At 47.2% G+C, this 11,271-nt stretch overlaps 5 protein-coding genes across 6 annotated transcripts in view; 2 read left to right on the top strand and 3 right to left on the bottom strand.

Annotated features, from left to right (window-relative positions):
* The first annotated feature begins 2,786 nt into the window (after positions 1-2,786).
* On the top strand, positions 2,787-3,945 carry LOC9648024 (probable xyloglucan endotransglucosylase/hydrolase protein 8). The gene is made up of 3 exons (XM_002990236.2): positions 2,787-3,101; positions 3,154-3,448; positions 3,530-3,945. The coding sequence occupies exons 1-3, from the start codon at positions 2,930-2,932 to the stop codon at positions 3,918-3,920; spliced, it is 858 nt and encodes a 285-aa protein (XP_002990282.1). The 5' UTR covers positions 2,787-2,929; the 3' UTR covers positions 3,921-3,945.
* LOC9630800 (growth hormone-regulated TBC protein 1) lies at positions 3,836-5,485 on the bottom strand. The gene is made up of 8 exons (XM_002990205.2): positions 5,045-5,485; positions 4,869-4,985; positions 4,633-4,811; positions 4,487-4,580; positions 4,355-4,432; positions 4,183-4,284; positions 4,017-4,126; positions 3,836-3,951 (listed from the first exon to the last, which is right to left on the bottom strand). The coding sequence occupies exons 1-8, from the start codon at positions 5,423-5,425 to the stop codon at positions 3,933-3,935; spliced, it is 1,080 nt and encodes a 359-aa protein (XP_002990251.2). The 5' UTR covers positions 5,426-5,485; the 3' UTR covers positions 3,836-3,932.
* LOC112342327 (uncharacterized protein At4g13200, chloroplastic-like) lies at positions 5,474-5,967 on the bottom strand. Its single transcript, XM_024663985.1, has 2 exons — positions 5,652-5,967; positions 5,474-5,598 (listed from the first exon to the last, which is right to left on the bottom strand). The coding sequence occupies exons 1-2, from the start codon at positions 5,946-5,948 to the stop codon at positions 5,506-5,508; spliced, it is 390 nt and encodes a 129-aa protein (XP_024519753.1). The 5' UTR covers positions 5,949-5,967; the 3' UTR covers positions 5,474-5,505.
* A 19-nt stretch (positions 5,968-5,986) lies between these two features.
* LOC9648023 (coproporphyrinogen-III oxidase 1, chloroplastic) lies at positions 5,987-7,635 on the top strand. 2 transcript variants are annotated; one of them, XM_002990235.2, is made up of 8 exons: positions 5,987-6,475; positions 6,536-6,611; positions 6,680-6,774; positions 6,835-6,918; positions 6,971-7,058; positions 7,109-7,233; positions 7,318-7,416; positions 7,479-7,635. In XM_002990235.2, exons 1-8 carry the CDS (start codon positions 6,005-6,007, stop codon positions 7,545-7,547), a joined length of 1,107 nt encoding a protein of 368 aa, XP_002990281.2. In that variant the 5' UTR covers positions 5,987-6,004; the 3' UTR covers positions 7,548-7,635. The 2 variants fall into 2 exon arrangements, with proteins under 2 accessions (XP_002990281.2, XP_024519752.1); XM_024663984.1 differs by having other exon boundaries at positions 7,109-7,416; positions 7,479-7,631.
* The window catches only part of LOC9648022 (transcription elongation factor SPT6-like), a 6,358-nt gene continuing 2,613 nt past the window's right edge, over positions 7,527-11,271 (bottom strand). The window contains exons 13-20 of the mRNA XM_024664055.1: positions 11,234-11,268; positions 11,062-11,169; positions 10,234-11,010; positions 10,036-10,180; positions 8,809-9,983; positions 8,529-8,738; positions 7,895-8,468; positions 7,527-7,831 (exon numbers count right to left, since the gene is read on the bottom strand). Of these exons, the coding sequence (XP_024519823.1) occupies positions 7,683-7,831; positions 7,895-8,468; positions 8,529-8,738; positions 8,809-9,983; positions 10,036-10,180; positions 10,234-11,010; positions 11,062-11,169; positions 11,234-11,268 (3,173 nt within the window). The 3' untranslated portion in view covers positions 7,527-7,682. The remainder of the gene's footprint in view (positions 7,832-7,894; positions 8,469-8,528; positions 8,739-8,808; positions 9,984-10,035; positions 10,181-10,233; positions 11,011-11,061; positions 11,170-11,233; positions 11,269-11,271) is intronic.

Below are 11,271 nucleotides of genomic sequence, written 5' to 3'. Positions count from 1 at the left end.
AACACTTCCATATGTCATGTGTTGGTCATTTTGGGTCCCTTTTTGGAGCCTTGCTTATTGCTCGCTTCGTGCTCATTCCTCGAGCACTTCGTTGGGAGTTCCACTCCCACTCTTGACCTTTTCAAGTCGGAGCTTTTAGTCCAAACGTGTTACGCTCGTTTGGCTTTCGCTTCAGCTAGTACCACGTGGCACCCTTTTGGCTCCACTTTGGGGCCTAGGGATTTTGTGTCTCACAACCATTTCAAGGATATATATCCTCATCCATATTTGACTTTTCACAATCATTAACTTTAGTCTCAAATTTATTAGCACAAACGATATAAAGATAATTTTGTGACTCCTTTATTGTCTCAGATTTTTTTTTTTTTTGTGATCCCAATTATAGTTGTTTACCACAACTACATTAACCAATTTGCTAAGTCAAACACTTATATGGATCACATCCTCAACTTTCTGAGGAAAACCTTTTACTTTTCCCAAGATCCTAAAGTCATTCTTTTATTAACCCTTTGCTATCCATCACATTGCCTATACACTCAAGTATGAACCCAAGTGGACAGTCATGCCCTTTTAATATGCTATTCCTTAAAGATAAACCCACTCCTGGGACCTTTTAATGCCAATATCGAATAGTGATATACTTGACCACCAATATAGGTCAAACTAAGGAATAGCTCTGATACCAAGTTGTAAGTGATTAAATTTTCCATTATACTTTAGTTATTTAACCACATCTTTAACCATTTGGAGGAATTTCACTCACAACCTCAATAATTTTTATTCTTAACTTAGAGATATGTTAGCCCTATAAATAGCATCTATACCATTCAACCTTTGCACTTAATCCAAGTGTTCCATGTGTTTGATCCCATGACAAACACTCCAAAGGTACTATTGACATCTCAACCTATTATATTAACTTATACCTTTATCTCATTGGTAGTCCAAGACCACATGTGCCATAGTCCCATCTCTCAAAGGCTAGGCCATTTGTCCATGAGTGGTTATCTCAAGACCACATTTTAGCATCCTTAGGATAACCAAAGACATAAAGAACACCCTTCCCCAATATCCCTTCTTTAATCTTCATTAAGTCCCTCTCCATCCACAATCGTGCTCACCAACACTACTATTGGGTTAGGGCCTAAATGCCCAACCACTAAATCCCACTAACCTCTGGGACTTCTTCACTAGGTGATCATATCCTTAGTCACTACACAAGAAGATTGTTCCTTTTCCTTTCCATAGTTTAGGACTTTTAGATAACAATTTGAAACACCGTGGCCCTACACAAGCCTCATAAGTACTCTCCCCACCTTCCACCTTTAGTTGCTCTAGCCATATGGCTAGAGCAAAATTCCAATGAGGCATACCAAGTATCCAAGTAGGTAATACCACCTACACTTGGATTAGGAGTATTGACCATTTGATCTCTCAGGGAAGTTTAAGTTGGCTTTTGAACACTTCACCAAATTACCCCATTTCCCATCCCTGTTCACTTTAGCATTAGACTCTTCAATGGTTATATCATCACCAACCATATAGGTATAACCTTTCTTGGTCACATTAACCTTTCCTAACTAAACTAGTTCTATTTGAGTCTTCCCCCTACTATCTTTTTGGAACTCACCAAACCCTTTAGGGTTTGGGAGACGATTGTTTTAGGCTTTCACCCTTGGACTTGGTTTCAGTTTCAATCTCAGTCTTAGTCTTGGTCTCGGTCTCAATCTCAGTCTCAGTCTCAGTCTCGGTCCGGATCTTAGTCTTGGTCTTAGACTCTTTCTCAGACTCCTTCTTGGACTCCATCTCAAACTCTTTCTCAGACTCAATCTTAACACTTCCATATATCATAACACTTACCATATGTTAGTCCTTTTTGTGTCCCTTTTTAGAGAATCATTCACCAATTGCTTTGTAATAATTCCTCGAGTACTTTGTTTGGAGTTCCACTCCCACTCTTGACTTTTCAAGTCAAAGCTTTGGTCAAAATATGTTACACTTGTTAAATTTCCACTTTAACTACTACTATATAACACTCTTTCTGCTCTATTTTTGGGATTAATGATTTGTGTCTTATAGTAGGGTGTGAAGAGAGTGGGAGAATTGTGACTCTTAACTTTCATTCATAAGGGCATGAATTTGTAGAAAAGCATTGTGGTTTATAAGCAACCAAAGAGAACTCAAGGGATAATTTATAAAGATTTAAATATAGAAGGAAAAAATCCATAAATAGAAATGCACTTCTTTTTCCAATCGGTTAAACATCTTTGGATACTTAGGTTTAAATGTCTTTGGTTTGAATAATATTAGATTGGGTGAATTCATAGGAAGTCTAAATTCAAGAGATTATAATAGCTTCTTTTGCAACACTTTTATCTATTAAAAAAACCTTGCATAACTCAACTTTCAAATTCCTTTAATAAACATTATACTCAATCAACTCATGTTGACTATGCAGTCAAAGCTGACAACTCTCCTCATTGTATGTGATAGGCTCCCACTGCAGAGTGTTACTTAGCAGCTCAAAGCCAACTCTTTATAATATTCTTTGTAATGTTCCAAGTGACCCTGTCTATTACTGGTTGGTGTTCTAAATCCTATTACAACATGGCTACACTCCAATGAGTCATCAAATTGGAACATGAGGAAGGAATCAGTCTCAAACGGTACTAGACTTGCAAACGACCAAGCAACTAGACAGTGTGGCCAGGTCTAGAAAGCTGCAATAGACTCCATCGTCTTATTTGAGCGCTTCATACCTTCTATCACTAAAAGGTATAACTATGGTCAATAAAAGTCGTGGCCAGGGTGGTTTTAACGTGATGATCATGACCCACGACCCTCCATATATAATGCTTGTCCTAAACTACAATCTTTCCTCTACCAGCCATCACAAAATCACTACTGCTTGTTCTTCGTCTCCATCACTATGACAACGAGATCCTTCGTGAGCCTGGTGACAGCGCTCCTGTGTGTGATCCAGCTCGTCACTGCTGCTAATCCTCGATGGAACCAGCACTTCAAGGTGATCTGGGGAAAGGACCACGTCCGAGAGACCAACAACGGCCAGTCGATGCAAATGGTCCTCGACAAATCATCTGGTAAGCAAACTCACGATCAAATCCATCAATTTTATCTGTGCGTGTCTGCTAGGATCGGCTTTCCAATCGTATGAAAGGTACAAGTTTGGCTACCTGAGTGTACGCATGAAGCTCGTCCCCAACAATTCAGCCGGAGTGGTCACCACCTTGTATCTCTCGTCGACATCTTCCAACCACGACGAATTGGACTTTGAGTTCCTGGGAAACAAGTCCGGCCAGCCATACATCCTCCACACCAACATCTTCGTCAACGGTGTCGGATCACGAGAGACGCGCTACTCCCTCTGGTTTGATCCTGCCAAAGACTTCCACACCTATGCCTTCCTCTGGAACCGGCACCAGATCGTGTAAGTAATTCTGGCCTCACAACCACCAAGCCCATGAAAAACTTTGATCCATTCTCTTTCCTTGTTTCATCCATCTATCAGCTTCTTTGTCGACTCCATTCCTGTTCGAGTTCTACGGAACACTCCGACGACCATCTATCCTTCGCAGCCAATGTATGTCTTTGGAAGCATTTGGAATGGGGACAACTGGGCGACCCGAGGAGGCCTGGACAAGATCGACTGGAACTCTGCACCCTTCCTGGCCGAGATTGGCAGCTACAACTTGGATTCGTGTCCGTGGAGTGATCCCTTCCCTCTGTGCATTACCACCACTTGGGAGAAGTGGTGGGATCAGCCTGGATCCTGGACACTGAGCCCTTCGCAGCGGAGTTCCTATCTGTGGGTGCAGAAGAACTTTCTCATCTACGACTACTGCACTGATGCCAAACGCTATCCAGTCCCCCCAAAGGAATGCCAGCTCTCGCCTTGGTAAACACACAGCGACTCACTTCCAAGAGGAACTCCTGTCAGTCCGGAAATAACAGTTCGTGTTTGTTTAGAATATAGAGAAGAAAGAAAAGAAACTTACATAATTCGCTGGGATCTTCCTGCGAGCTCTGCCATCACAGCCGGCTGTTGTTTCCTTCGATGCTTGTCAATGGTTTGCATTGTCATAGATCCCACCTTGTCAAAAGCAACCTGAAACAACGTGTCACGCATGTTTGCTCAAGGCAGTCACACTGTAAGAGATCAACCTTAAACAGCACATCCGGATCAAACGTCCGTCTTGCAAAGTCTTGCACAACCTTGACCAATTCATCCGCATGTTTCATGGGCAGAAGTTCTTCCTCCTTCATCTGTAAGAATTCATGATACACATTAATGCTCGTGACAAACAAAAAACAAAAGCAAAATCAAATTTCAGACCTTTAAGATGCCCAAAGCAAATCTGAATAGCACTTTTGCTCCCTCATTGAAGAGAACGTCCCAAATTCTCATTGTTGTCTGAAAGAGAAGCTGTAACCACAAGCGCAGACCAAAGCAAACACGGAGTGTTACCTCCGATGGTAGTGTTTTCGCAAAAAGGCACAGAAACCATTCGGTTGTTAGCAGCGACACATCAAAATCCATCGCCTCAAAATGAAGCGCCAGCCTAGAAACAGAAGAACAACTTAAGCAGTTCCTTAACATGAAAAAAACCCAACCTCGTGCATTTCTTTCTCAAGAGCTCTTTGAATACTCGCTGCTCGATGTGGCATCCATACAGATTGTCCGAGTAAGTGTCCGAAAGCAAGACGTTCTCCAGCAGCACAGCCAGCATCCAGAACGCGTCCTCTTCGGTTTTCATGACCACGAGCAGTAATCCTGCCACAAAATTCATTCCCTGGATGGACGCGTGCCTGAGCAACACAGAAGAAAAATACCGAAGCTAGCGATTTACCTGACAGTATCCAACTCGCGAATCACGAAAGGAGTAAGCCACCAACACTCGCCGGAGCGTCTGCTGGCCAGCCGGAGAGCTGAGCCATGGGTGCGTTGGAAACGTTCTATCCAAGTCCTGGATAAGAAAAGAGGAGCTTAACAAAGTCACTGGAAAAATCCCGAGAGAGATCTTACGTGATCGATCTGGCGAGTGGCAGCAGTCGTTTTGTCGCGAACAGCATCGACGAGATCCTTGTAATAGCTGTGTGGAACAGTGGATCTCTTCTTGGCGGCGCCGGAGAGGAAGAGCCAAATCCTGGGGCGGAGCTGCGGGGGGATCCCTTTCCTGATGAGCATTCTCAGCTGTATGGCATTGAATGCCGCGATGAAAGAAAGGGATTGCTGCGCCTGGCAATGGAGATACCAGGCGGCGCCCTTGCTCGCTTCCAGCTCCCACCATTGCCGCCCGCGCTCGCGCACTCGATCCTTGACTCGCTCCACCACTGCGGCGTCCTCGGCGCACACATCGACGGTGAAACAATGCAGGTCACGGATTTGGATCATCCTCCTCTTCATCGTCGCTCATTCCATCGACTGACTATAAACCCTAAACGAAGAACCCTAAAAGCTCAACGGTCTCTTTTTTTCCCCCTTTCTTATACAATCCTTTCATCACTGGCTCGCTCGATTGCTCGTGAGCGCGCCGCCGATTGCGACATAGATTCTCTCGCGCGGACTTCCACTTCCTCCTGCGTCATCGATTGGTCACGAAAGGATCTTCTTGGAATTCGAAATCCTCTACCTGGAATTGCCGGATCTCCTTTTGCTGCTGCGCTTGCTGGCGCCCTAGCTGGCTGAGAAGCTCGCCCACAGCGCTGGTCACGCGCTCGTTCACGGCATCCGCGAATGCCTTGCCCAGGAAGAAGGCATTGAGAATCTCGCGGCTCTCCTCCTCCGGCTCCTTGCCTGCGCGAGATATGGGCAAATTCTTCTTACCACCGGCAGCTCGGCAGGAAAATCTTCGCGGTGCGCGCCTCGTTGCCATCCGGCCGCCAGGAATCGGCGGCGAGCAGCCAAGGAAGCTCGCCAGAGCCGCCATAGCCACCACTGGTCGCCAAAAAATAGGGCTCCAAATGGATTAGGGAGGAGGAAGTGATGGCGATGGCGGCATTGGGATCGTGTCCGGCTCCACAGCAGCTACGATGGAGCAAGAAGAATCATCGTCGTCCAAGTAAGGCTCGGGTCACAGCAGTGGCAATGGCGGCAGCGGCCAGCAGCACCAAGAGCAAGAGCGATCCGCGATTGCTGCTACGGGACGAAGACACCAGCGATTCCATGCGCGCGCGCTTCGAAGCGATGATTCTCTCGGCGCAGGAGGAGGTGTGCGACGCGGTGGAGGCCGTGGATGGATCGAAATTTCGCCAGGATGTGTGGACTCGGCCGGGCGGTGGCGGGGGCGTGAGCCGGGTATTGCAGGACGGCAATGTGTGGGAGAAGGCTGGCGTCAATGTATCGGTTGTGTATGGGACGATGCCACCCGAGGCTTACCGAGCCGCCAAAGCCGATACCAGCGTCACCAAGGACAAGGCTGGGAGAATTCCATTCTTCGCTGCTGGAATCAGCTCGGTGAGTGCTCGAGCTCCCGCAATTCTTTTTTTCCTTCGATGCTTATGAGATTCATGCCAGGTAATGCATCCCAAGAACCCATTTGCTCCCACGGTTCACTTCAACTATCGCTACTTCGAGACGGACACTCCCAAAGGTTTGATGCAAAGCTTTTCACGATCGCGTTTCTAGCGAGCCAAGCCTTTTTTTTTTCACTTGGTTCAGATGTGGAAGGTGCTCCTCGCTCTTGGTGGTTTGGAGGAGGAACAGATTTTACTCCGTCGTACATTTTCGACGAAGATGTCAAGCATTTCCACGAGGTGTGTTGGTAGTTTTAGTTCTTGTTCGTTCTCTTGCCAACTCTCGTTGTCTGTTTTCAGATTCAAAAGAGAGCGTGCGACAAGTTTGATCCCGAGTACTATCCCAAGTTTAAGAAATGGTGCGATGACTATTTCCTCATCGAGGTTTGCGCTCGGACTCTTCTCTTTTGAAATGTAAACACTTGTGTGCTGCTAGCATCGTGGAGAGAGGCGAGGTCTCGGTGGAATTTTCTTTGACGATCTCAACGACAGGGATCCCGAGCAATTGCTTGGTTTCGCAACAGGTACTCAATAGCAAGCACATTTCGCTAGGACTGAAGCTCATGTTTCGCAGAGTGTGCGAACTCCGTGGTGGATGCTTACATTCCCATTGTCGAAAAGCGCAAAGACACGCCTTTCACTCAAGCCAACAAAGATTGGCAACAGCTGCGCCGGGGAAGATACGTAGAATTCAACCTGGTGAGTCGAGAAAATCGAATCAGCAACACAATACTCTCTTTACAATCGAATCAATACTCTCTTCTCATTTCATTTTCTGTGAAGGTGTATGATCGTGGCACTACTTTTGGGCTCAAGACTGGAGGCCGTATCGAAAGCATTCTCATGTCTCTGCCACTGTCCGCTCGCTGGGAGTACGATCACGTAAGATTTATTATAATCAGTCGCTTGCACTTATGCTATGAAACTTTTGTGTTTGCTTATAGCAACCTATTCAAGGGAGCGAAGAGTGGAATTTGCTCGACGCATGCAAGAACCCGAGAGAATGGCTGTGATATATCCGAAGATCAAATCACAAAAAAAGGCGAGTTCGCTTTGATCTTCTTTTTTTTTTCTCGGGAATGTACTCACTTTTCCAAGTCACGTACCGATCTCTATAAGTTGATTATTTACACAGCCAAATCGAAGAGCTACCATCCGCCTCCCCCACCCGAGCTCCCCCCCCATCCATCGTCAGTTTGTTGCTGTTGCTGCTGTTGCCCCCATCCATTGTCATGGTGCTGTGGCTGTTGTTGTTGAGCTCCCCAGTTACCACCCTTCGACCAGGATGACCAGTGATCTGCAAAACCAAGACGAGAAAGCTGAGAACAAACGAGCAGCTACACTATATCTTAAAACTTACCTCCGCCAGCAGGAACAGCAGCAGCGGCAGCAGCTCCTTTATCTCGATCGCGATCCCATCCGCCTCGTCTATCTTGATCCCATCCACCGCCGCTTCTTCCATAGCCACCACCACCACCACCACCACCTTGAGAGTTGTCCCATCCCCCTCTCGAAGAGCCACCACCTCTGTTGTCTGTCCAGCCTCTGCTGCCAGCTTTTCTGGGGTCGCCAGACGGTACCATAGCAGCGGCAGCACGCCGTGGAGGAGCCTCGGGCACGGGATCATTGATGTGCTTCTGGAAGTATGCCACCAGCTTGTCTGGGGTGTCCAAGTATCTGTGCCTGAACCGGAAGCCTTTGGGAGAAACGCTGACATACTCGTGGTGGACGTTGATGCTCTTGAGGTAGGACAGAGTGAAGACTCCTGGGTGCTCGTAGCACACCGAGAAGTAGTATGGTATGCGAGCCGGGTTTGCTTCCTTCTCAGCTCGCAAGATGTTGTCTACTTCCTCCTTCGTCCCCTGCTTAAACTTCCGATAGCGAAACATTTCTCGCCAGTGGCCAACCAGAGGATCGACATAGCGAGCAATAACCTGCATGCAGTAAGAGCTAGTTTTTAGTATCAACAAAGGGAAACAAACACCACGACGCACCTCGTCCAGGTCTTCAAACGTATCTTCTCCGATCTTGAGCGTTTTCCCAAGGCGGAGGAGACTTGTCATGCTGCTCACGTCCTTACCACCTTCAACTATCTCTATGTGAGTGAACACATTAGGATAGAACTTCAGCGTCATTGACAAGTGAGACGGTCCTTTGCTACTGGGGCGAATGATCCCGTCGCCAATCTCTTTGTCAGCCAGTGACTGCAAAAGCACACAAAAAAGAAAAGGTTAGCGACTTGGATCCAATTAGCAAACTGTTTGAAATGCGCACCTGCGTGGCCTCTAGCAGCGATATATTTCGAAACTGAGGATGGACAATCATCCGGGCCTTAAATGTCTTGTGCTTCTGTTCCTCGACTTTCTTCCTTGCTTTCTCTTCTTCATCCTGGAAGAAAGTCGGGTTCACCTGATAGTAGCGATCTCTTGGCCGCCCCGGTATCCAGTGATCTCCTCTTAAATCACTTCCCTTGCTCGTTAAATCCAATAGAAACTTGGCTTTGTGAACCTCTTTGATCCTGCAGGTGAGGATACTACCTTCGGCCACCTTGTCGGCCGGATCAACGTCCCGGTCATCTGACAAGTCCTCCCTCCTGATAAATCCTATCAGCCCCGATTCCAGAACCACCATCACCTTGTTCTGCTGCACTTTCCGCACGGTCGCTTGGATGATTCTCCCTTCACACAAAGTCTCTTCGCTTTCTTGCGACAGCATATAGAAGACTTCGTCGGGCTCGGGGCTCATGTACTTGACACGCCAGTCCTGGTAGCCATGTTGGAGTTCACGTTTAATATCCATCAGCGTCTCCAGCTTCTTCCCAGAGACCCCCCTCTCTTGAACAACTTTGGCATACTCCTCGATAACCAGGTTCCGTAAAACCCGGGGATGGTCTCGAACATGCTCCACAGCCAGCTCAAGTGCTTCTTCGTCTGCTGTCTCTCCATGTTCTTCGCAGTAAGCATCTTCTGCCATCTTCTTGGCGAGGTCGTACGACTCAGGATGGATTCTCGTGTCCTCCAGAGGATCAAGGGTCCCAGAAGGAACTTGACCAGAGCCCCGGATCCTGATGAAACCAGCGGCATTGATGAAAACGTTCCGCTTCATCAGCTCTAGAGAGGTAAGCATCTCCTTCCGTGAGCTCACCCGCCCGGCACCCTGAATAGCGCGTTTGATGTAAGCGGCCTTCCTTGGTCCAAGACCAGCCACAAACTGCAGCGGTGCGAAAAGCCAATCGTGTGACGCAGCCATATTCACGTCCACCCCGACTTGATTTGTGACCGTCACCATCACCCTCTCCACTGCTTCATACAGCTCGTCAGGAGTGAGAAAGTTTTGAAGAGGATGTAGCTTCAAAGACAAAATCTCCCTGGAAGGGCCACACAAGGATGACACTACTGCCAGCGGGTTCTGGAGATAGCGACCTAGAGCAACAGCACGCCTCACAATTCCTGGTACACGAAATTAGAAATCAACATCCGACCAAACGTTTTCTATACAAACCTGGCTGCTGCTGAAGCTGCTCTTCGGACACGCGAGAATACTCGTAAAGCCGAGGAATGGTCTCGTCACCATAAACCAGCGGTATCATATCTATGCCGTCCGCAAGGTCACGCGGATGCTCTTCTACAATCTTAAAAATCACTTGCTGCAAAGTTCACACTGTTAGTGACGCGGACACACTAAATCTAACCACAATACCTCAAAAATATCGTCCTTCAGGAAGCGGCAACTCATATTGGCTGCTCCAAGAACCACCACATGTGGCTGGTGCTCCGTCATGAACTGCAATAGACGTTGCTGATCATTTTTCTTTCTTTGCTGCTGCTCATAGCTCCCAGTTCGGACAGTCAAATAACCGGCATGAAGAGTGTCGATTATTTCACCAGCCGAATCGAGCATAACAAAAGCCGTTGCAGGCTTTCCCGGCCCCCAACAGCATGCCAACACACGTGCACCTTCTTCATCTCGGTCATCTTGTTCACCTGGCCGTGGATATGGAGCAACAGATATCCATTTCCAAAGCTGATCCGCGCAGTTCGTAGCCACCCACTGTTTAGCTCTGCCCGTCAAAACCACCCTCGTCTCCCTTTCCATAGACGGAAGTAAAAATGTTGAAACCGCATCCCTGAGAATCTGTTTCCGCTGCTCATTCCACAGCTGAGCTGTTATACTGACCCCATCACTCAGATACAACGGCTCAAACTCTTGAAAGAGTGTAGCAGTTGCATCCTTCGGTATCCCAATGCTGACCTCCAATAATTTTTCCTCTTCAGCCTTTTGTATCAGCAACCACTGTCCATCTTCAAAAGCTTTTACTGGTTTGTTCAGAAGCCATTTAACGTCCGCATATTGATGAAAGGGATCTATAACTCGATTTCCCTCGACCGTGGGCTTTGTGGTCACAACAGCTCTGTCCATGTAAAAGTTCCTTATATATTCACGTGCAGCGGGCTCGGCACTTATCTCCACGGCTGCCTGAAGAAAGTAACACAAGGTGAGACAAGCCGTCGTTATAGACATTCTTACCATGTGCCTCGCTCCACGAAGCACAGATTGAATATCGGAGAATTCTCCTGCTAGACGGGTAGCAGCGATTTCATCGGGCGTGGAAGTAGCATCATCAAACTCGTGTTTCTGCATAATTTGTAAGAGGGTAAGTAAAAAGATGGTTTAAGTGATGCAACAACTATCACTTTACCTTGTACATGTTCAGAAGATTGTCTCCAAACAGGTCTG

This window comes from Selaginella moellendorffii, unplaced genomic scaffold (genome assembly GCF_000143415.4).
Source record: "Selaginella moellendorffii unplaced genomic scaffold, v1.0 SELMOscaffold_106, whole genome shotgun sequence".
In the NCBI taxonomy this organism is placed as follows: Eukaryota; Viridiplantae; Streptophyta; class Lycopodiopsida; order Selaginellales; family Selaginellaceae; genus Selaginella; species Selaginella moellendorffii.
This window is presented reverse-complemented; position numbering and strand designations above follow the sequence as displayed.

Bases quoted from the DNA above. Each gene is read 5' to 3' on its own strand.
- LOC9648024 (XM_002990236.2), top strand. From the start codon at position 2,930: ATGACAACGAGATCCTTCGTGAGCCTGGTGACAGCGCTCCTGTGTGTG. The intron at 3,102-3,153 runs GTAAGCAAACTC...CGTGTCTGCTAG, and splicing joins GGTCCTCGACAAATCATCTG to GATCGGCTTTCCAATCGTAT. The intron at 3,449-3,529 runs GTAAGTAATTCT...TCCATCTATCAG, and splicing joins TGGAACCGGCACCAGATCGT to CTTCTTTGTCGACTCCATTC.
- LOC9630800 (XM_002990205.2), bottom strand. From the start codon at position 5,425: ATGAAGAGGAGGATGATCCAAATCCGTGACCTGCATTGTTTCACCGTC. The intron at 4,986-5,044 runs GTAAGATCTCTC...TTTCTTATCCAG, and splicing joins CCACTCGCCAGATCGATCAC to GACTTGGATAGAACGTTTCC. The intron at 4,812-4,868 runs GTAAATCGCTAG...GCGTCCATCCAG, and splicing joins CGCGAGTTGGATACTGTCAG to GGAATGAATTTTGTGGCAGG.
- LOC112342327 (XM_024663985.1), bottom strand. From the start codon at position 5,948: ATGGCGGCTCTGGCGAGCTTCCTTGGCTGCTCGCCGCCGATTCCTGGC. The intron at 5,599-5,651 runs GTAGAGGATTTC...TCGATGACGCAG, and splicing joins AGGAGATCCGGCAATTCCAG to GAGGAAGTGGAAGTCCGCGC.
- LOC9648023 (XM_024663984.1), top strand. From the start codon at position 6,005: ATGGCGATGGCGGCATTGGGATCGTGTCCGGCTCCACAGCAGCTACGA. The intron at 6,919-6,970 runs GTTTGCGCTCGG...GTGTGCTGCTAG, and splicing joins ATGACTATTTCCTCATCGAG to CATCGTGGAGAGAGGCGAGG. The intron at 7,417-7,478 runs GTAAGATTTATT...GTTTGCTTATAG, and splicing joins CTCGCTGGGAGTACGATCAC to CAACCTATTCAAGGGAGCGA.